We start from the raw sequence: 23618 nt of genomic DNA, 5'->3' as shown, positions 1-23618 counted from the left end.
CTGTTTTAGTTTGAACATATTGAGATGGGAACTGAACTTTTGATAAAAATGTAAATGTTCTGCTAGGGTCCTTACCCGGCCTACTCGGCTTCAGAAATCACTATAAGGAGAACTGCAGACAAAACAGTTTGAGAACCTGTGCTTTAGAATGTGTGTGTGCTGTGACTCCCTAACTTTAGTGTGTGTGTGTGTGTGTGCAGGGCCGCCCCTACTATGACGCGCATGACGCAATGAGCGTCAGGCATCACGTTGCCAAAAGGCACAAAAAAAAAATGGCACCCAACAGCCAGTTGTGAGTTAGGCACCAAAAGGCCTTGGGGCGGCCCTGTGTGTGTGTGTGTGTGTGTGTGTGTGTGTGTGTGTGTGTGTGTGTGTGTGTGTGTGTGTGTGTGTGTGTGTGTATGTGTGTGTGTGTGTGCTGGGACTGACTTGCAGATGAAGCCTCCGCTCTCACACTTGCGTCGGGAGTCGGTGTTCTCAGGGAAGAGCAGCTCCGGGCGGTGCAGGACGTCCACCAGGACAGACAGCTCAGCCTGGACCAACGGACGCAGGCGGTCCTCCAGAGCCGACACGATGTCCTGCAGTCACACATATCGTCACTGTCGAGTAGAAACCTCGTATCTCCAAGTTTCAAATGTGTACGTTCTTTCGCAAAGTAAAGCCCTACTTCATCATACAAGGCCGTCGCACAAAAGTAGTGAAAACAGCTGATCTACAAGCACACAACGCCTAGGCGTTGTGTGCTTGTAGATCGGCTGTTTTCACTAGTTTACATTTTTTAAATGATAAATGCAAAACGAACGGTTTTGGACATACAAGGTTTCCACCCGACAACGACGATATCCTCCTGTTATATATAGCCTAGCAGGGGTCTTCAACGTTTTTCAGGCCAAGGACCCCTTAGTTGAGAGAGAGATGAAGCAGGGACCCCCACAACCTGTTCATAGATTCCATATAGTTTCATTGTTTGACAGCACAATCATCAGTGTATTTTGGATTCATGTCAATTTGTGTTTTCAGATATTTAACCACTTGAACTGTCAATACTTAATAAACTTGACCTTTCACTCTGTACTTGGTCTGCTCTTTTCCCCTCTAAACCAAAGATAGGCGACCTACAAGCTCAAAGTTTATATCACACACAGATTTGAAGGACCCCCTGTAGTGGAGAAGACGTTAGAGAAGGCATGCCATGCCCCCAGGGGGAGGGGTTTAGAGTAGATAGGACCACACATATTTTAGATATAAACACTAGGACCCCCTAGGGGTCCAGGACCCCCTGTTGTAGACCCTTGATATACAGTATATTGGGTTTGATTCCTGCCGCTGGGGGCGTGTTCTGTCCTCTGTGTCATCAGTGCCCACACCCTAGGTAGGGTTGGCGAAAGGGTCTTTCTGTGTGGAGTTTGCATGTTCTCCCCGTATCTCCAAGGGTAGGTACCCTAGCAAAAACATGCAGTAATCCTGGTCTCTATACTGCTTATTTTTTCACTCGGTGCCAACTGTCTAAACTGTAATCTTGGGCTCTGCTCTCCCTCTGCCAACCTGGGGAGAGCCCCGAACTGAGCTCATGCTTCCTTCAGTGCATGAGGAGTGATCAGGCCACTTCTTATCACCTGACAGGGGGGAGTTTCCCCGGTTGGACGTAGCGCGTGGAAGGAACACGTTATTCCAAACAGTTCCTTTCCCCTCCATCAGGCGCCACGGCTGGCCAGGGGGAGGCAGTATCGAGACCATACTGCATGTTTTTTGTGAGGGTACTTACCCTAGGGAACGCGGAAGGAACATGCAAACTCCACACAGAAAGGCCCTTTCACCAACTCCTAGGGTATGGGCACTGATGGCGCGGTGGAGAGAACACGCCCCCAGTGCCCCCAGCGTCCCCAGCGGGAATTGAACCCAGGACCCAGGACCTTCTAGCTGTAAGGCGACAGCACTACCGACTCCGCCACCGCGACCCCAACACAATCTCTTTTTTAAGTGTGCTTTATAAATGCAGACTGACATACATACAGACAGACAGACAGACCTGCAGTCTCTCTATGATGTTGCGGTAGTCTCTGGACGTGGTCATGACGCTGTCTCGTCGCGCGGCGTTTCGTGCGGTCAGCCTCCAGCTCATGGCCGTCTTCTGCACGATGTTGTTGGACTTGACGAACAGACTGTTGACCTGGTTGTCCAGGTCCACCGGGATGGCGATGGCTCTGCCTTTAGCTTTAACACATTATAATAATAATAATAATAATATTTATTATTATTATTATAGGATGGCTATGGAGTTGCCTTTAGCTAAACAACATATCATTATTATATTTATTATAGGCTGGCTATTATATGGCCCGGCCTTTAGCTGGAAAACACACACATTATTAGTATTTCACTGGCTTGGTAAATACTAGAACATGTTGGTCTAAAGGTGGTTGCACACTGCTGCGTTTTTCGGGCCGAATATCGGAGTGAATTTCGGAACGCGCAAATAAAAAAATCAACCTCACTTTATGTCAGTCACGTTTGCACACTGCCGCCCGTTTCGCGCACCACTCAGTCCCTTGCTCTCTCTATCTCTCTCTCTCTCCTTGCCCTGAAAAATGCATTTCGCAACGAAAAACGCAGCAGTGTGCAACCAGCTTTAATGCCACTAAAAGACTCGGCTATAATTATGTAAGATGAGAGGTGTGGTTGTGAGAGTTATGGAGAGGCTGGTGCTGCTGTGAGTGTTTCAGTGAGATCTCACTTTCATGCAGCTCTACTATAGAGAGATAGATAGCAGCTTCAGTGATAGTGGCTGCTGTTGTGGAGTATACTGTATATCAGGGGTGGATAACTTATGATGATGGAGAGGGCCACTATATTTTCACACTCACTCCAGAGGGCCACATTGCATATACAGTCAAAAATAGCAAATCTACAAGCTCAAAACGCGTCACAGTGTGAGGTGTTTTGAGCTTGTAAATCTGCATTTTTTGCTTTTTTTGAATCCTGAATTATTTTTCATCTATTTTTTAATTGGAATCTAGAAAAATAACACTTCCTCAATTTCAAGTGCATTTATAAATTCTTATGTTAACTTCATAAACTTAAATAAAAACACATTGGACATAAAAAAGACTACTACTAGTTAATTAAGCTACTAATATAGACTGAAGTAATTAAAGAGGGTCATGTTTGCATGTTTGGAATTGTAAAAGCTGAAATCAATAATATATCAGTATTCTGATATTAACCTGAGGGCCGCATTAAGTGAAGGTGGGGGCCGCATGTGGCCCCCAGGCCGCCAGTTGCCCATGTATGATGTATATGGATGAATGAATGAATGAATGAATGAATGAATGAATCAATCAATCAATCAATCAATCAATCAATCAATCAGTAAGTACGCGTCATGCCATTAAACGGACAGGAAAACAACTGACATAAACAGTCCTTCCGGCGTTCACACTACGCCCTCTCTTACAACATATCAAACACATAACATGTATAGATAGTACAGATGTTTACAGTTGATAGAACAGTAGCTACAGTGAGGTGATGCATCCTACGAACATCACACAGCTCTCTAATGTATAGATAATAGATATGTAGATAGTATAGAAGTTTACAGTCTTACCGACATCAGAGAGCACTTTGATACAGCTCTCTACGAAGCCCTTCTGGACAGGCAGCAGCCAGGTACAGTGATAAACCCTGAACACTGCCTGGAGGAGCTGCACGAACACCGGCTGTCTGGTCTGAGAGAAGATCATTAATAATATGCATTATTATTACATTATTATCATTATTATTACATTATTACACTGTCTGGTATGAGACAGGATTATAAATAATATGCATTATTAAGTGTGCCTGCTATGCAATAGCAGAACACTTATTGTAATCCGCCATACTTAAGTCAGTCAGTCAGTCAGTCAGTAAGTAATGTTCTTGCAAATTTCTGCTCGTAATAACTGCCGCACAATTTACGCCACCGCCGCAATATATACATCAAAACGTGCGGCTCGGCCGGGAATGGTGTGCTATTACTTTTCTTTCCGATCCGCGTTACCATTGCGACGTAATTCGCAAAAAACGACGCCAAAAAACCCCATTCACTTAGAATGGGGGAAATTTCGGCACGTAATAACTGCCGCACGATTTACGCCACCCCCGCAATATACACATCAAAACGTGCGGCTCGGCCGGGAATGGTGTGCTATTACTTTTCTTTCCGATCCGCGATACGATTGCGATGTAATTCGCAAAAAACGACGCCCAAAAACCCCATTGACTTAGAATGGGGGACTCCGAAAAAAAACCAGAAACTTTGGCGCCACATAACTCTGCCATACTTTTGCCTAGCAACGTGATTTAAACTTTAAAATGCACACACAACTTTGGTCTTTTTCCGGCCAATAGGGATGAGCTGTAATTGATTAAGCCCCGCCCCCTCTGTAACAGGAAGTGCCTCTATAACTCATGAACCGTTTGTCGTACAGACTCGCGGCTGGTGTCATAATTTTTTTTTTTCTCAATTTTTTTTCTCAAATTTTTTTTTTCTCAAAAATGTTTTTTTCTCAAAAAAATTTTTTTCTCAAAATTTTTTTTTTCTCAAATGTTTTTTTTCTCAAAATTTTTTTTTCTCAAAAATGTTTTTTTCTCAAAAATGTTTTTTTCTCAAAAATTTTTTTTTCTCAAATTTTTTTTTTCCTCAATTTTTTTAACATTTTTTTTCTCAAATTTTTTTTCTCAAATTTTTTTTTTCTCAATTTTTTTTTCTCACATTTTTTTTTCTCAATTTTTTTTTTCTCAAAATTTTTTTTTTCCTCAAAAAAATGTTTTTTTCTCAAAAAACTTTTTTTTTTCTCAAAAAACTTTTTTTTTCTCACAAAACTCGTTAAAGTGCGACCCGTGATAACGGCCAAAAATGCGCCAAAACGCCACTAATTAGTCGAAATGGCTGACTTCCTGTTTGGTTTCTGATTGGCTGCTGGCCTTGTGACGTGGGTAGAGCTGCGAGGGCCCGGTCATCGCTGCTTGCAGCTTTAATTCATTAATCGTCCATGACCTTAATTGGGGCCTATTTCGCCAAACAGGAAGTGCCCCTCACCAAACAGGAAGTGACCCGTTTTCTCGTGAACCGTTTGTCGTACAGACATGTGGGTGGTGTCATATGAAGAACAATAATGTTAACGTTTATGCAAAAAAATGCTAATGTTAATAACGCTAATGCTAACACCAACCGCTACACAAGGTTGCACAGACTTAGCGAGCTGCAGGCACACTTAAAATTTCTTAGAAATTTTCTTTTCTAGTTATTACATTATTATCATTATTATTACATTATTACACTGTCTGGTCTGAGACAGGATTATTAGACAGGAGATGCAGCACAGGTCGTCTGGAACGGGACTCAAACCCGCGACAACAAACGGCACTCTTTGTGAAAAAGCCATACAGGAAGAGTGGACAATCACGATGGGGAACCTTTCAGTGATACAGTACATCTTAATTCTGTCTTATTGAATCATTTCTACAGAAGCGTGACTAACGCTGCTGCTAAGCGGAAATTCCTTTCCTGCAGCCCCGCCGACAGCAGTTCCCTTACTCCCATTCATTCAGTGGAAACAGCTTTATTTTTAGAAGCACTTGTTTGTTGGCAGTGAAAGCAAAACAGTCACAGGGAACGAGTTGACTTTTATGAAGTGTGTCACGACGTTTGAACCATTTGTTTTGCTTTGAGTCAGACTGGGTTACTATAGTTGACCGAAAGAAAGAAAGAATGAAAGAATGAAAGAATGAAAGAAACAAACAAACAAACAAACAAACACACAAACAAACAAACAAACAAACTCTGGTCAAAGAAAGGAGAGCTGAAGTAGGGTCAGGGTTAGGGTTAAGGTTGGGGTTAGGGTAAAGCCCTTTGCACACAGGACAGTTGCGTTTTTTTCGTTTGCTGCATGAATAAAACGCATTGGATTTGGTGTGCAATGCTGTGCGGAATCGGCGCTGCGGATCCCAAAAGGAGTCATAAAAGGAGTGATGAGTTTTTTACCGCATGCGGCAAGACGCGCGAATCGAACTGGGTTCGATCGAGAAAAAAACGCACGGCCGCAGCCACTCGTCGCACGGCCAATTCGGATCCGGTGTGCATGAGGTCGTAGAGAATCATTGTTTTCTTTTTAAAAAGTGAAATTGTCCGTTTTATCTGTACGGATAAACGCGCCTGTGTGCAAAGGGCTTTAGGGTCAGGGGTCAGGGGTTACCTGCAGGCTGGTACTCTGGTCAGAGAAAGGAGAGCTGAAGAAGGTGGTGACGATGCTCATGACCGTCTCTGTTACGTAATGCTCCAGGATCAGATCAGCGTGTTTACGGTCACTGGTGTTGTTACACACCTGTAGAATAGAGAGATGACATAATCCAGACAGATATCAGTTATTGATTCAAGACAGATATCAGTTATTGATTCAGACAGATATCAGTTATTGATTCAGACATATCAGTTATTGATTCAGACAGATATCAGTTATTGATTCAGACAGATATCAGTTATTGATTCAGACAGATATCAGTTATTGATTCAGACAGATATCAGTTATCGACTCCAGACAGACAGACTCACCCTACAGATGTCCACCAGGAAGTTGTCGAACAGCTTCCACATGTGGTTGGAGGTGTAGATCTCCTTCATCTCCACCTCCGTGTCCACATAGCAGTGGTTCAGGAAGTTGATGTAGGCGATCTTCACCTGGAGGTCAGAGGTTACAGCACAGGCCCACGTTCACTCCTCTGAGGTCATTACAGAGGTCACAGCATACGTTCACTCCTCTGAGTCATGGTCATTATGGAAATAGAAAGATGGTTGTCATGACGCGAGTCTTACCCCATTCAAGTCAATGGGGAAATTAATTTGCTAATAAATTAATGGCCATACATGGAGATCTCTGTATCAGTCCTTGTCCCTTTTATGCCCATATGTGGAGATCCCTGATGTCATCAAGACAGACATCTATGATGTCAGTCAACTCCATATTTGGGAATATTTTTGGGATTAATTTTTTAAAATTAAAGTCAATGGAGAAAATGTATTCACAAATAAATGAATAAAAACGTAACTATAAAACATACTGAATCTCTTAGCAAAATGCAAGGAATTTTTCCCAAAGAAGCTGGTCGATTCATGGGGTTGACCACTCACCTCAGGGCAAATCTTTGAATATACAGTATCTTTCTAAAAGTGAACATTGGTAACTCAAATCTCTGCTTCTGGGGGGTCCTTGGAGCAACATATTTTGAGATGGGGGGTCTGTGTGGCCAAATACATATAATTCTAGGGGTCCCTGACATGAAAAAGTTTGAGAACCACTGATCATAGAAACATGAGTTTTTCAAAAAACCTTAGACGGATTTAGAAGACATATAGAATCGGGTCAAAATATTCAAAGACTAACAAATATTCATGATCTTTCAAAAATAGCAGATCTACAAGCTCGGAGTGTGGCACTCAGTGCCTCAGGGATGCAGTCCCGGTAGGGTTAGACCACTCACCTCGGGGATGCAGTCCTCGTGCGTGACCACGCGGACGATGTCGTCCAGCGGCAGCAGCGAGTTGCACTTGATCTCGGTGTAGACGTTCTTCCCCTCGGTGCAGACGGCCAGCAGCTCCACCAGGTGGATGTGGTACATGAGGGGGGAGTGGTGGTCCATGCGGTCGCGCTCAGAGCGCATCATCTGGACCAGCGTCTGGAAGGAGGCGCGGTCGTTGTAGAACACCAGCACATCCTCGCCCGCGTTCACCAGCTGGACGGGACCATGACAACATACAACATGTTCACCAGCTGGACGGGACCATGACAACATACAACATGTTCACCAGCTGGACGGGACCATGACAACATACAACATGTTCACTAGCTGGACGGGACCATGACAACATACAACATGTTCACCAGCTGGACGGGACCATGACAACATACACATGTTCACTAGCTGGACGGGACCATGACAACATACAACATGTTCACCAGCTGGACGGGACCATGACAACATACAACATGTTCACCAGCTGGACGGGACCATGACAACATACAACATGTGCCCAGGGGTGTCACACCAAATTCTGGGCCCTGGGTACAAGGATTCACTGCGGGCCCCCCAATGAATGTTAACTACTGAAAAATAGCAGATATACAAGCTCACAGCGCGGCTCTGCTATTTTTGAAAAATCGTGAAAATGTGTGCAAAAAACCTATGTCAAGGACCCCCAAGATGATATGTATTTGGCCACGGACCCCGATCTCAAAATATTTAGTTCCAGGGACCCTCAGAAGCAAAATTTGAGTTAGTAATGTTCGCTTAAAAAATACATACTGTATATTCACACATTTTCAAAACTTTTCAAAAATAGCAGATCTACAAGCTCGCAGCTGTGAGCTTGTATATCTGCTATTTTTCAATAGATAAAGTTATTAGGGCCCCTCCACCTTGGGCCCCAGTAACTGAGTCCCACTTTCATACCCCTTGTGACGCCCCTGCATGTGCCGGTTCAACGCTTCAGTATTTACGGCTATTTTCCTGAACATTTCCTGCAAATGCATTGTCTCCACTGCTTTCGTTCTCTGTTTTGCCTTTCTATTTTTTATGGAGAATAAAACAATTAAAAGTATGATCGCTGTTTATCGTCGATTCAGACTCTTTAGGCCAGCCTCCTAACTGTATCCGGACGCATTTCCTGTTTTGACCGGATCTAGGTTTCCATATCTGGTCTGAGGCCGCGTCATAGCTCCGCTCCCACAGGTTTGCATGTAAACAAAGGAAGGAGCTGCATGGCCATAGAATGGTCTTTTTTCACGCGATGTTATCGATGCTTTACCCGCATGGCATATGATCTGCGCACAGATCGCGTGCTATGTGCGCGAACGTGCCCACGCAGGACCACACGCACAGCTCGGCTTTTCAATTAGTTTTTTCTGTAAACAGTGGCAATTATAGCCTGACAACGGAAATGTCTATTTTCAATGGAATTTTTTTAATCGAAAGCTGTGCTCGAGTCTACGTGCCTGCTACATGAGTTGCACACAGATCTTGCACGATGCGCGCACGCGCCGACGTTAAAAGGTAAGGACAATTTGGCAGTTGCTGAGTTCAGCTATGTTTAAAATCGCAGCAAATTAGTTAAATGTTGGTTATAGGGAGGTGGGGAGGGACAAGGAAACCACGAGGAACTCTGTTCTTATAGCATAAAATATCATCCATGCTAAACCCTAAAGCCCTCAACTACTTTGCCTTTTTTAATACTATTTTGAAAAACATTTTTAAATAGTTCAAATAGCTGAACACAACGTGTCGATGTAGATCGGCTATTTTAAGTAGGCCTATTTTTAAATGTTTTTTTTAAATAGTAAAAAAAACAACAACAATATATTCGATTAAGTTGATTTGATTAAGCTAATTTCATTAAGCGTTCCGCAAAGCTTGGCCAAACAATGTGACCATGAGCGTACAACAAACTCTGAGTGCTTCGTACCAAGATGTAGGCCAGATGTGCTAACCTGAAATCTGCCGACGCTGGTGAATGCTAACCTGGTGAATGTTAACCTGGTGAATGCTAACCAACGGGAGGGACCAACGGGAGGTGGAGACAGGAGCTCACCTCGGCCATGACGATGTCCTGACACTTCTTGATGAACTTGTTCTCCGCCTTGACGATGGTCTGCAGGAACTTGAGGTACTGGACGCTGCGGCCGTGCGTCTCGATGCAGTGGACGAAGTGCTGGACCACGCGCTCGTTGATCTCACTGCACAGCTGGAAGTTATTCATGAAGATATGCTGCATGGTCACCGCCTCCAGGATCTGTAGGAATAATAAGAATAATGCAGTCCTGTTAGTATCAGTATTAAAAATGTTAATGCATATGCTTAGCGAGCTGCAGGCACACTTAAAGTTTCGTAGGAATTTTCTTTTCTAGTTATACATACTCCTGGGTTGAGGAAGGTGTTATATAATTATACATACTCCTGGGTTGAGGAAGAGGTTATATAATTATACATACTCCTGGGTTGAGGAACAGGTTGATGTGTTTGTGTAGCAGAGCCTGGTTCTGTTGGTTTCCTGCACAGAAGTTCTGCAGGAACTGATGGGCCAGTTTCATGATGTCCTGCATGCGCACGTCTTCCCCCTGGTGGACATATGGATGTATTACTACACTAAACAACAGCTCCCCTATTGGATATATACAATAAATAACAGCTCCTCTAGCGGACATATGGATGTATTACACTAACTAACAGCTCCCCTTGTGGACATATGGATGTATTACACTAACAAACAGCTCCCCCAGTGGACATAATTATGGAGACAGCATGTAGTGAAACTAGCATGATAAGCTGAAACTCAGTGATGTTTTGCATTCCCAACAGATGAACACATGTTCACCCAGTGTGAAACAAACAACTCTCTCATAAACATGATAAACATCACATTAAAGACCCTTTCAGATGGGGAGCCGTCGACGCGCATTAGTAATTAATTTCCATTTACAATGAGAGGCAGGCGATTGTTTGGGACGTGCCATAGACAGTAAAAAGTATGGACAGCGTCACACCATTGGTTTCTTTCTACAGACATTCTACAGATTGCAAATCTGCCATTTTTTTTTTACCTGAATGAAGACAGAAATGAATGCTATTGGCTGGAGGGCGGGTTTTCACTCAGTAGAACACAGGAACACAGTGTGAGCTCCCATGTTCCTCATAATGACCTTACCTTCATAATGTCATTACCTTCTCATAAGGTATCTGCAGTAGTTTCATAATGTCCTTACCTTCTCATAGGGTATCTGCAGCAGTTCCATAGTGTCCTTACCTTCTCATAAGGTATCTGCAGTAGTTCCAGGACCACAGTGTGAGCTCCCATGTTCCTCAACAGTCTCTGCTGCTGCTTCCTGCTCTTCCTCCCTGACAATCCTTCCTGGACACACAGCCTGCTGAGACGCAGCAGGACCTGAACACAGGAACGTTACTGTTATTTACTGTAACTTTAATGAACACACAACCTGCTGAGACGCTGCAGGACCTGAACATAGGAACGTTACTGTTATTTACTGTAACTTTAATGAACACACAGCCTGCTGAGACGCAGCAGGACCTGAACACAGGAACGTTTAGTGTTATTTACTGTAACTTTAATGAACACACAGCCTGCTGAGACGCTGCAGGACCTGAACACAGGAACGTTTAGTGTTATTTACTGTAACTTTAATGGAGCGTGTAAAGCATGTTGTACAACCATTCAATGCATTCCATTTCACCCACTCATTTACACTCGTATTGTTTTGATGTGACATTGAAGTGGATAGAAGGAGGTGATCTTCTCACCTCCTTCACCACACTGTAGTTGCGACCGTCAGCTCGCAGTTACTATCAAAACCTCCACAGGCTGTCTGTCCGTCACACGTCACGTCACACTTATGCTCTACTCATATCTCCGCCACCGTTGCCCCTATCTTTGCCAAACTTTGCACACACACTCCTTGGCTGGCAAACGACAACCTCCGCCCCTGATTTCTCACATGCCCCATAGCGCCATCATGAGGATACTTTTGGCAGACAACATTATGCGACCTGACGGGCGCTTATCTCCTGATTAGGGAGTCTTACTGGTTTAAAGTACTGTATGTAATGGTGTGATGTGACATTACAGTGGGTAGTGATGGTGATCTCACCTCTTTAACCACTCTGTAGTTATACGTGCTGGTTAGGGTTAAGGTTAGGGTTAGGGTTGACATTGAGGGGATAGTGATGGTGTGATGTTGATCTTCTCACCTCTGTAACCACTCTGTAGTTATACGTGCAGCTGGTTAAGGTTAAGGTTAGGGTTGACATTGAGGTGATAGTGATGGTGTGATGTTGATCTTCTCACCTCTTTAACCACTCTGTAGTTGTAAGTGCTGGTGCTCTCAGGTTTCTTTGGCTTCTCTGAGCTGTTGGAGTCTCCCTGCAAGAGAGGAGGAGAGAGACAGCCAATCAGCTTACACTAAGACCAAAGCAACATCCAATCAGTTTACAACGAGAGAAGGATCCAGTGGATCACTCAACAGGCAGGTATACTGTATATAACGTCGTCTGGGGAAATAAATGTGAGATGAATGGATTTCTCTAAATCTGATAACGTCACAGCGGACATGATGGATGTTCAGATTACGTCATTTCTGGTTGTATTGTAATGGAGGTTTGTGACAGATCAGGAAGATGCAGGACTGCAATGTCAGGAATCAGGAATCAAACGTCATACTTTATTGTAGATCAGGGGCGTCAATTGGGTATGGCAGGGGTATGCAGCTGCCATACCCTGGGTCCAGGGGGGAAAATAAAAGTTACTTTTAAATATAAATCCATTACTGTTTCTTTGTCTATCTGTGCTGGTTATTATGTTGTTAAATTACAGTAAAGTTTTACTAAATGGTCACTTTAACAAGGTATTAGAATTATATTCTCCACACTTGTATTCTCCCCATCTTGACAGAATGGTATATTCCCAGGTTCCGCAGGTCAGCTGCACAGGTGCAATGCATTAGGCCTATTGTTAATTGTGACACGTTTACTAACATGCCAAGTTTAGCTGCACTTGAACAACTGTTCCAGGCTGCCATATCCAGCCCAAGAAACCGTAGAAACGGGGGGGAAAATAAAATGTACTTCTTAAAATAAATGTATCATGCCTGTTGCTAAGGTATGGCAACATGACTGGTGTCTTGCACGCGCGCCTTTGCGCGCGTGCAAGACACCAGTCATGTTGCCATACCTTAGCCTTTTCTGAACTGACGCCACTGTTGTAGATCTCATCACAGCAAGGAGAGACTTGGGTCTCCCTCCAGAGCTCCCCATATCAGCCCCAACACCCATGTTCCTCACACACACACACACACACACACACACACACACACACACACACACACACACACACACACACACACACACACACACACACACACACACACACACACACACACACACACACACACACACACACACACACATTTATACTGACAGGAGATGTACACAGAGGTAAGATGGTCACTCCTTACATGGGCATTATTCTATACAGATGTGACACTTGAAAACTTCACACGTCATGCCATCGTCAGTAAATTGTCAGAACATTGACAGTGAGAAAGGACTAAAGGAAGGCATTCGTAAAGGTGTTGTTGTGTAAATGCTGTTCAGATTCTTATTTCCAATGAAAAGAAGTGTTGAAAAGTGCCTTTTGTTTTCAGTAACAAAAAGGGAAGAATGAGCAAGGCTAAACAGTGAAAAGAACCTGGGGAAACAAGTATTTCCAGAAACAAATGCAGGAAAAGCACAGTAAACGCTGACGTATTGATATGACACATCTGTAGTTACGTCTTTGAAATTGGTTTGTGTGAGGCGGCTGTTTGTAAGGAGTTTGTCAGGGAGGAACAGGTGATGATGTCAACCCTGCAGTTGGTTACGTGTTACGTAAGAGTCCTGGTCTTTCTATAACAGTGGTTCTCAAACTTTTTCGGGCTGCAGCAACCCTTATACCGATTTCTGAAGCCAAGTTCCCCCTTCCCCTGACTACAGCCATTTCCTTACAAAATATGTACATCAAAAGTCCAGTTCCAATGCCAATATGTTCAAAATAAAACAGCAAATAAACATTGCTTTCTATTGAATAACAGTTGTATAAGTCAAGTTATTGACTGATTAATTTGGTTTAACCATTTACAGATGAGTAGGTTCACACAAGTCTGTCAACGTTTTATCATTAACCATAACAGTGAAATACTATACATTTCTAGTTCTTCTCACGTACCCCATGTAGTACCCCTGTAGTACCCCCAGATACCCCCTTTTATATTACTTTATTATGTGTAGTCTCAGAGTGTAGATCTCTATAACACCTTATTATGTGTAGTTTCAGAGTATAGATCTCTATAATACCTTAGTCTCAGAGTGTAGATCTCTATAATACCTTAGTCTCAGAGTGTAGATCTCTATAATACCTTATTATGTGTAGTCTCAGAGTGTAGATCTCTATAATACCTTAGTCTCAGAGTGTAGATCTCTATAATACCTTAGTCTCAGATTGTAGATCTCTATAATACCTTAGTCTCAGAGTGTAGATCTCTATAATACCTTAGGCTCAGAGTGTAGATCTCTATAATACCTTATTATGTGTAGTCTCAGAGTGTAGATCTCTATAATACCTTAGGCTCAGAGTGTAGATCTCTATAATACCTTAGTCTCAGAGTGTAGATCTCTATAATACCTTAGTCTCAGAGTGTAGATCTCTATAATACCTTAGTCTCAGAGTGTAAATCTCTATAATACCTTAGTCTCAGAGTGTAGATCTCTATAATACCTTAGTCTCAGAGTGTAGATCTCTATAATACCTTAGTCTCAGAGTGTAGATCTCTATAATACCTCATTATGTGTAGTCTCAGAGTGTAGATCTCTATAATACCTTAGTCTCAGAGTGTAGATCTCTATAATACCTTAGTCTCAAAGTGTAGATCTCTATCATACCTTAGTCTCAGAGTGTAGATCTCTATCATACCTTAGTCTAAGAGTGTAGATCTCTATAATACCTTAGTCTCAGAGTGTAGATCTCTATGATACCTTAGTCTCAGAGTGGTCCCCAGGGTCCAGGGTCTCGTCCGGCCCCTGCCTCTTGTAGACCCACAGCTCTGACTTCTCCACGATGGACCTCAGCTGGTCCAGGTCGAACTTGATCTGCTTGTAGTTGTCCACGTCCTGGCTGGTCACCAGCAGCTGCACCTGGTGGTGGGGAGAGGTACTAGAATTATTTAATGCTTCAACTATTGAAAAATAGCAGATCTACAAGCTCACAGCGTGGCACCGAGTGCCGCGCTGCGAGTTTGTAGATCTGCTATGTTTTGAGAAATCTAGATTTTTCACTTATTCATGTGTAAGTGAAATCGAACATATGTCCCGGTCCGCGGGGACTACAGGAGAGAAATCGCGAGTCACGTTATTACGCCCGTAATGTTGGTGTCTTGGGTGTTTTTTGTTCCCCAACTGTTTGGATGGACACCAGGGGGAGGTGGGATGTCTACTACCTGTTTAAAGGCCTGTAGGACCTCTTGTCTCTGGCCAGGGCTGAATTAACCATTGGGCCGCTAGGGCCGTTGCCAGGGGCCCTTGGCTCTCAGGGGCCCTTGGGGGAACTGGGCCGTGTGGTCATTGACCATTTACTAAAATCAAATGTATACGTTAATCAAATATTAAATGTGTGGGCCCCTCCTCTGTTGTCTACAGGTGCTTTTTTGGCCCACAGATGATCAATCTGGTCTAAAATCCTAGCTGGGTAGTGCACGTCGAGAGGGATGGCGGGGGGTGGGGGGGCCCTAAAAAATGAGCGGCCAGGGGCCCTCGCGGGGGTTAATCCGTCCATGTCTCTGGCTGAAGTGTCTGAACAGCAGGGGGTGCTGTTTCCTACCTGTTTAAAGGCCTGTAGGACCTCCAGGACACCAGGGGGGAGGGGGGGGTATAGTGATGTTTCCTACCTGTTTAAAGGCCTGTAGGACCTCCTGTCTCTGGCTGAAGTGTCTGAACAGCAGGTGCAGAGCTCTGGACACCAGAGGAGGATAGTCATGCATGGTGAGATGGAGCAGGACACGCAAGAATGTCCTCCCACCGTGGTCGTCCAGGTCCAGAGGGGTGTTCTCCTCACTGGGGACGCACAGACACACGCGCACACACACGCGCACACACACACGCACACACACACGCACACACACACACACACACACACACACACACACACACACACACACACACACACACACACACACACACACACACACACACACACACACACACACACACACACACACACACACACACACACACACACACACACACACACACACACACCATGGTCATCTAGGTCTAGAGGGGTGTCCTCCTCACTGGGGATGCACAGACACACACACACACACGCACACACCATGGTCATCTAGGTCTAAAGGGGTGTTCTCACTGGTGACGCACAGAGACGCACGCACACACGCATGATAATGATTCCACTTGCCCAGACATCAATAGAGCAGTGAAGTCTGACGTTATTTACCCATCCTACCTGGTTCACGTCTTTTTTTTTTTTCATTCTGAATTCCCATAGACTTTTTTCATATGTGTTGCAAACATAAACAAATGATCTCAGCGGTTTGACTCATATGGATATGAAGAATCAACTGATGGTGAGAAAACGCCAATGTTACTGTCACCGAATTAGTTACATTTTCGCTAGAAACAGGCTTTATCAAATATGAGTGACTGACTATCATAAACCATACAGAGCCACCTCGCCGACAATATCGCGCAAACCGTTTGTTTATTTTTGGACCACAATGCTTATATGAGACGATTTTAAGATGACTCAATGTTATTCTCCATAGAGAAATTACTTCTGTGAACCGGGGGACGAAAGAGTGACATCATAACTTCACTGCTCTATTGCATTGTGCTCTAGTGTTCTACCTTAACACAACTACTGCCTCTTAATCTGAAGGTTTGCTTGGTGCCTCGGTGCCACGCCGTTTCCTCCATAGGCCGCCGCTATTATTTTGAAGGGCCGGAAGGGGGTTGTTTTTGTTTTTTTGGATTATCACTTGACGGCAACGATTACGTCATCTAGTCACATGACAGTGTGAGCCCAGAAGAGAACATGGCTGCGCCCAGCTTTTGTGTACAGTATGGAGAGTGGAGACCATCCTTTGTATAAGAATGTCCCTTTTGGAGAAAATGAAGTCTCTTTATGGGCCTCTCAATGGATTTACTATGGAGGACGTTAACTTCGCGTGCACGCCCGACGTGCGTTGTAAACAAATCGCGGACATTACCGATGCGGGCGGGACCGGAGCGACGTACAGTAAGTAATAATATCTTTACTGTATATACAGTAAGATTGACAGTCCTCGCCGTCATGGTATTAACCCTTTCACTGACGGTGAGCGTCGTCAAGGGCAGCAGAACAGTTAAGAGGGTCCTGCCACCTTAAGACAACTGGCGCGGCTGCCTTTAGAGAACGTTGTCTCGTTCACTTCCTATCCGTCTTTCAATGTTATAAGAGATACTTCAATGGTTTCCCATGGAAATAAGCTTAGTCTTTTCTAGGATCTCCTTTTAGTAGACCTTGTACCAGTGAACTGTACCGTCATGAAACTGTACCTTTTCCTATGCAAAGTTCTAATAAAGGCTTCAATCAATCAATCAAACAAGCTCAATGTTCTGCCAATCCACTGGAAATCTACTGTCTTACCAAAGGCAGGGCGTGTGAAGTTTTGAAATGGCACACCTGATATATCGATAGATATGTCATTACTATTAGCATAAACATACATAGAATAGAGAAAGACAAGACAGACATTATTTGTCTACTGCTCCTTGGTTATTTGTATTATCAGTTAAATGGATCGGTTCAGTATTGCAAATGCAAATAGCAATACTGAACCGATACTACAGTACGTGGATAAATCAAAGCGTTGGTTGTTTACCTTCCACCAAAGATGCCCTCTGCCTGCTCCTCGATGTGCTCAAAATCCAGCGCTCCTGGAAGACACAGAGACACAACGTTCTGCATGCATGACGTCATCACAAGCACATCATGCACTCAAAGGTCTGAAGACATTCGTCATGTTTGTGAAAGACTTACAGGTCTTCACTCTCAGGATTCTAGAGGGGGTTCTAAATGGACCCTTATTGCTGCGTTCAAACCTGAAGCTATTTCTTTGTTTGTCGTCGCTTGGTCAGCGTTGGAAAAGAAAAACACACAAAAAACCCTGTCAGAATCAAGGCGAAACACCCAAAACATTTCCGTGTCGCCGGACAACATCAGCGCTGATTGGCTGGGGGGGGGGGGGGTACCCCCTGGAGTACCCCCAAGTACCCCCTGTAGTACCCCCAACTGGGGGTGAAGATACCGAAGCGACCGGTCGCGCTGTTCGGATGGTTCCGGATGGAGTCCCAAATGCATTTGGGTCCCCATCCGGAATCGATGGGGGTGATACATTTGTCATTTTGGGGGTGAACTACTCCTTTAAGGGAGGTCCTTGACATCTAAAAGTTTGAGAACCACTGATATACACCAGTATGGTTTAGAAGATAATGGCGTCACGCTTTGATCTCACCGCAGACCGGTGGCGTCGCATGGAGCCTGTTCTCATTCTTAGCGAGCCTCTGCTGCTCTTCAGCCCCGTCCGCCCCCATTATAACCGAGGCATTTTCACTCGCTAATAAGTAGACTAAACCATGTCTTTTCCCCCCTTTTAACGCATTCACGGGCCTCTCCAAGGTAGACAGCATTATTAGAAGGGGAAAAAAGACGCAATTTAGTCTACTTACCAGCGAGTGAAAATGCCTCGGTTATAATGGGGGCGGACGGGGCTGAAGAGCAGCAAAGGCTCGCTAAGAATGAGAACAGGCTCCAGTAAGCTAGGCTAAGCTAGCTTTCCACCATGCTTTCCACGCTTACAATGGGAGTCGACGTAAGTGTCATAACTCTCTCTCTCTAGGGGTCTGATATAGACTGACCTCTAGACTGACATGTTGTTGGGTCCTTCTTGTGAGCCAATAGAAACCCTTCATACTGACCTGCCATGTTGTTGGGTCCTTCTTGTGAGCCAATAGAAACCCTTCATACTGACCTGGCATGTTGTTGGGTCAGCCAATAGAACTGGGCCCCCAGAACCCTGGCTCACAACCCTATGGTTGTGAGCCAATAGAAAGCTGCTATAATGACCTGGCATGTTGTTGGGTCCGTCCTGTGAGCCAATAGAAAGCTCCGACTGGGAGTTGCTCTCGTCAAACTCCCTCTTGAAGATGCAGAGCAGACAGGATATCCTGTAGTCCAGACGCACGTTCAGGATGAACTGAAACACACAATAACACATCGTTTATTATTATCATCATTATTATTAATAAACAATAACACATAATTGTATTTATTATTATCATCATTATTATTAATAAACAACAACACAGCATTTATTTTTATCATCATATTATCATTTATATAGTGCCTTTATCCAAGGCACTTCACATACAGTAGATTGTGCATAGATTACATTCACACTGCCGAAAATGTCAGCTTATTATGTTATCATGATCGATTATGTGTTATTAGAGCAGATTGAGTTCATTGATTGTATTAATATCTAGTTCTTTATGATACATAATGATACTTGATAGCTTGTAAGAGTCAAGATGTAATTACTATTTACTAGGCCTGAATAGCTATTGTTTTGGTAAAGCCTATCTTGTGATTGGTACAGCTCGTCCTTGAGACCTTGAAGCAACCACAGTACAACTATGAGCCTGACCTGTGCATCTGGGCAGAACTACTTTACCACTGACACAAATGTGAATGTACTTCTTGTCCACGATATCATGTTACATACATCATAATCACCACCTAAACATTGTCTTGTCTCCTCATTGCCTCATCGATTATTGATTGACCAGAATTCCACGACAACACACACATTCATACACCATGCAAGGCACCAACCTGCTCATCAGGAGCAGTTAGGGGTTCAGAGTCTTGCTCAAGGACTCTTCCACACTAACTCTGGGGGAGCCCGGGATCGAACTGGGAACCCTAGGAGTGTTTTTTTGTGCAAAACAAATGCTTGCAATGGATTCAGAATCATGACAAACCCCTAGTTAGACCCCTCAACATCCTACTTATAGCAGATGTTTTTTTTCCTGGGTATTTTCCTCCAGTATAGAAAGTCGATGGGAGCCCAACTTGATTTGGCCGCTGTGGCGACCCCGAAGGTCGCCGACTCGGGCGCCCTAGCTAAATCATTAGAGCATGCCCTGGGCTACATCTGTGCAAAACTTGGCGCTTTTAGACTGATTTGCTCCCCTTAAGGCCCCCGACTACCCCTGGCGTCACCTGAAGGATCTCGATGATCTTCAGCTTGGTGTCCATCACCAGGATGTCCTGCTTCTCCGGCTCCGTCTGGGTCTTGTTGACGGAGTCTCCGCTGGAAGGGGGGAGGGGCATGGTGGGCAGGAAGCCCCCTCCTCTGAGGACCACCTGGGTCATCAGCTCCCCCACGCCGTGGATGGAACGCATCACGTTGCTGCCTGCACAGGAGACCATAAGGGGAGGTTCATGTATAAACATCTATCAGGAGACCACAAGGAGAGGTTAAAACCCATTTAGGCCTAGAATTATTGAATGCTTTAACCAGTGAAAAATAGCAGATATACAAGCTCACAGCGCGGCACCGAGTGCCGCGCTGCGAGCTTGTAGATCTGCTATTTTTGAAAAAGTCGTGAAAATGTGTGCAAATATTTGAATATATGTATTTTTTAAAGCGAACGTGTGTAACTCACATTTTGCTTCCGGGTGGTCCCTGGGAGTAAATATTTTCAGATGGGGGTCCGTGGCCAAATACATATCATTTTGAGGGTCCTTCACGTGAAAAGGTTTGAGAACCACTGACATGGTAGTCTCTCAAGAACAGACTAACTGAGCTCCAGTTAAGTGAAAAGGACCTTTTCTTTGACGATGGCTAGCCAGATTGCTGACAGATAGAAACATAGGTTTTTCAAAAAATCTTAGAAGGATTCAAAAGACACTTATAGAATCAGGTAAAAATTCAAATTTTCATGATTTTTTCAAAAATAGCAGATCTACAAGCTGGCAGCGCGGCTTGTATATCTACTATTTTTCAATAGTTAAAGCATAAAATAATGAAACACAAAATGTGTACCCGTTCTAAATGGGTTAATAAACATCTATTAGGAGACCAAAAGGGGAGGTTAATACACATCTATCAGGAGACCACAAGGGAAGCTAAACTCAATGTTGGCACAGATGTCATTCTGTGCCAACATTCTATAGGGCATATTTCTATATGCCAGTGGACGGTGCCTGAACTGTACCTTTATACTCAACACTGTACACATATAACTCTGTACTGTACCTTTGCTCTGGTCCTTCTCCAGCTTGTTGAAGGGGAAGATGGTGCTGACGTGAACACAGTCCAGGATGGCCAGGAGGATCTTGGTCAGTCTCAGCAGATCACTGAAGTTATAGAAACCAAAGTAGATCAGGTTCCTGGCCAGGTTGACCACCTGAGGAGGAGAACAACGGGAGGGTTTTTTGATGACATGTCTCTATTCTACGCCCAAAGACCACCTACAGTACATTAGTATGTATTTTACCCATATCGTTTGTTTGGTCAAAACTGCCTATTTTTCTATGGGCCATAGCACGCACAGATCATCGCTGTAGTATTTCTTCTTCCAGAAGAAAAGACTCTGTGTAGATTTTAACCACTTTAACCAAAGAGACAGAGGAGAAAGTGGTACAGTCAGCTGGGGCATTAAGGCCACTGTGGCCTCAGGTCATGCCATTCATTTGAGCGGAACAATGCCAAACTGAGGGGCAATGGCGGCCATGGCCTTCGTGTTTGTTTGTTTTTTACCCCAGAAAAACAACTCTTCTGTTCAGTATCTAACCTCGAAGGTGAGCTTGTTCTTCTCCTTGTCGTTGAAGGGGAAGCTCTGACAGTATCTACAGTACAGTATCTACAGTACAGTATCTAACCTCGAAGGTGAGCTTGTTCTTCTCCTTGTCGTTGAAGGGGAAGCTCTGGCAGACCACGTCTCTCAGGTAGTTCTCCACAAACTCCATGGTGAGACAGAAACGCTCCTTGATCTCGTCCTTGGAGGTCCCGTCGTTGTCGTAGCTGAACAAACAAAATGGACCTTGATATGTAAGGTATTCAATCAATCAATCAATCAATCCATACATCAATCAATCAGATGGTTGACAGCCCTGCTGAACGTACAAAACACAGATATATAAGATAGAACGGTAAGATAGAACGGTCACAGCTTGACCGTATCTCTGTCTGTCTGTCTGTCTATAACGCCTGACACTGTGGTTCCCCTGACACATCACTGTGACATCACAAGTGACATCACTGAGTGTCAGGGGAACCACTCTAACAGAATGGGTTTGCCGCTCTGACATCACACTCTGACATCACTGTGATGTCAGGGGAACCACACTAACAGAATCCCTTTTATGCCCATACATGGAGATCCCTGATGTCATCAAAATTAAGCCCATGCCTTACTAGTACTTTTACTTAAGTAAAACAAGTACGAGTACTTTTCCCACCACTGCTACTCACTCGTCGATGGCAATCTGTGAGGGGATCTCGGACCAGAGGCGGGCGTACTTGACGGGGGTGACCTGATGGATAGATAGATGGATACCTTTATTATCCCACAGGGGAAATTCAGTTAGTACTTAGAGGTCAGAGATGGTACAACTTTTGTTCCAGTAGTGTAAGGTAACGTTTGTCCTAGGTTATCCACCTGTTCCTGGGGGTCGCGGTCCACGTGCATGTGCAGCATCATGCGACAGAAGGAGGCGCGCAGGTCGTAGGGCAGGTCCTCGTCTGACATGCAGCGCAGGATCAGATCCACATCCAGTTGACCAGAGATCTTATTGATGGCAAGATACTGACGGTCCAGACACATCCTGGCAAACAGGTTGAGCTGGTACCTGGTGGGAAAAACACATTACAAACAGGTTGAGCTGGTACCTGGTGGGAAAGAAACACATTACAAACAGGTTGAGCTGGTACCTGGTGGGAAAACACATTATAAACAGGTTGAACTGGTACCTGGTGGGAAAAAACACATTACAAACAGGTTGAGCTGGTACCTGGTGGGAAAAACACATTACAAACAGGTTGAGCTGGTACCTGGTGGGAAAAACACATTACAAACAGGTTGAGCTGGTTACACCCCGCCATTCCGAAACACCGCTATTCCGAACGTTGACTTCTAACCCTAACCCTACCCCTAACCCTAACCCTAACCCTAACCCTTACCCTAACCCTAACCCTAACCCTAACTAACCCTAACCCTACCCCTAACCCTACCCCTAACCCTAACCCTAACCCTAAACCTAACCCTAACCCTGCTTCGGAATAGCGGTGTTTCGGAATGGCGGACTGTTGCCGGTTGAGCTGGTACCTGGTGAGGAAAAACACATTACAAACAGGTTGCACTGGTACCTGGTGGGAAAAAAACACATTACAAACAGGTTGAGCTGGTACCTGGTGGGAAAAAAACACATTACAAACAGGTTGAACTGCTACCTGGTGGGAAAAAACACATTACAAACAGGTTGAGCTGGAACCTGGTGGGAAAAACACATTACAAACAGCTTGAGCTGGTACCAGGTGGGAAAAACACATTAAAAACAGGTTGAGCTGGTACCAGGTGGGAAAAACACATTACAAACAGGTTGAGCTGGTACCTGGTGGGAAAAGAAAATAATCTGAATAGCATTTATATAAAAACTAGACCAGGTCAACCTGGTTGTGCCAGACCCCCTGTCTGTCATCATCATTTATGACATCATGCCTTTTGTAGGCATGTCATCATCATGTCATCATCATATATACCCTTTATATAGAAAACCCGGACAGACATTTGCTTATGTAGGCCTACCCATTTCATGGGTCTGGCAAACACATTGAAAAATAACCCCTTCCTCACTGACAACGGTCTGACAATGCACTGACTTGCCAATCAATGACAAGCCTTGTGAAGTTCTCAAATCT

General features: G+C 44.3%; 1 protein-coding gene across 2 annotated transcripts in view; it reads right to left on the bottom strand.

Annotated features, from left to right (window-relative positions):
* Positions 1–23618, bottom strand: part of LOC308287451 (inositol 1,4,5-trisphosphate-gated calcium channel ITPR1-like) — a 190134-nt gene that overhangs the window by 85251 nt on the left and 81265 nt on the right. For both annotated transcript variants that reach the window (XM_080728624.1, XM_080728623.1), the window contains exons 20-38: positions 22360–22549; positions 22173–22234; positions 21581–21722; positions 20955–21105; positions 19916–20109; positions 18758–18887; positions 17514–17568; positions 15522–15687; positions 14614–14772; positions 11894–11968; positions 10838–10975; positions 10026–10151; positions 9626–9826; positions 7522–7773; positions 6596–6721; positions 6240–6368; positions 3608–3728; positions 2030–2214; positions 430–578 (exon numbers count right to left, since the gene is read on the bottom strand). In XM_080728624.1, coding sequence (XP_080584750.1) covers positions 430–578; positions 2030–2214; positions 3608–3728; positions 6240–6368; positions 6596–6721; positions 7522–7773; positions 9626–9826; positions 10026–10151; positions 10838–10975; positions 11894–11968; positions 14614–14772; positions 15522–15687; positions 17514–17568; positions 18758–18887; positions 19916–20109; positions 20955–21105; positions 21581–21722; positions 22173–22234; positions 22360–22549 — 2751 coding nt within the window. The remainder of the gene's footprint in view (positions 1–429; positions 579–2029; positions 2215–3607; positions 3729–6239; positions 6369–6595; positions 6722–7521; positions 7774–9625; positions 9827–10025; positions 10152–10837; positions 10976–11893; positions 11969–14613; positions 14773–15521; positions 15688–17513; positions 17569–18757; positions 18888–19915; positions 20110–20954; positions 21106–21580; positions 21723–22172; positions 22235–22359; positions 22550–23618) is intronic.

This window comes from Nannobrachium achirus, assembly GCF_963921795.1.
Source record: "Nannobrachium achirus genome assembly, chromosome: 6".
Lineage (NCBI taxonomy): Eukaryota > Metazoa > Chordata > Actinopteri > Myctophiformes > Myctophidae > Nannobrachium > Nannobrachium achirus.
Note: the sequence above shows the minus strand (reverse complement) of the source record. Positions and strands in the feature narration are given on the sequence as shown.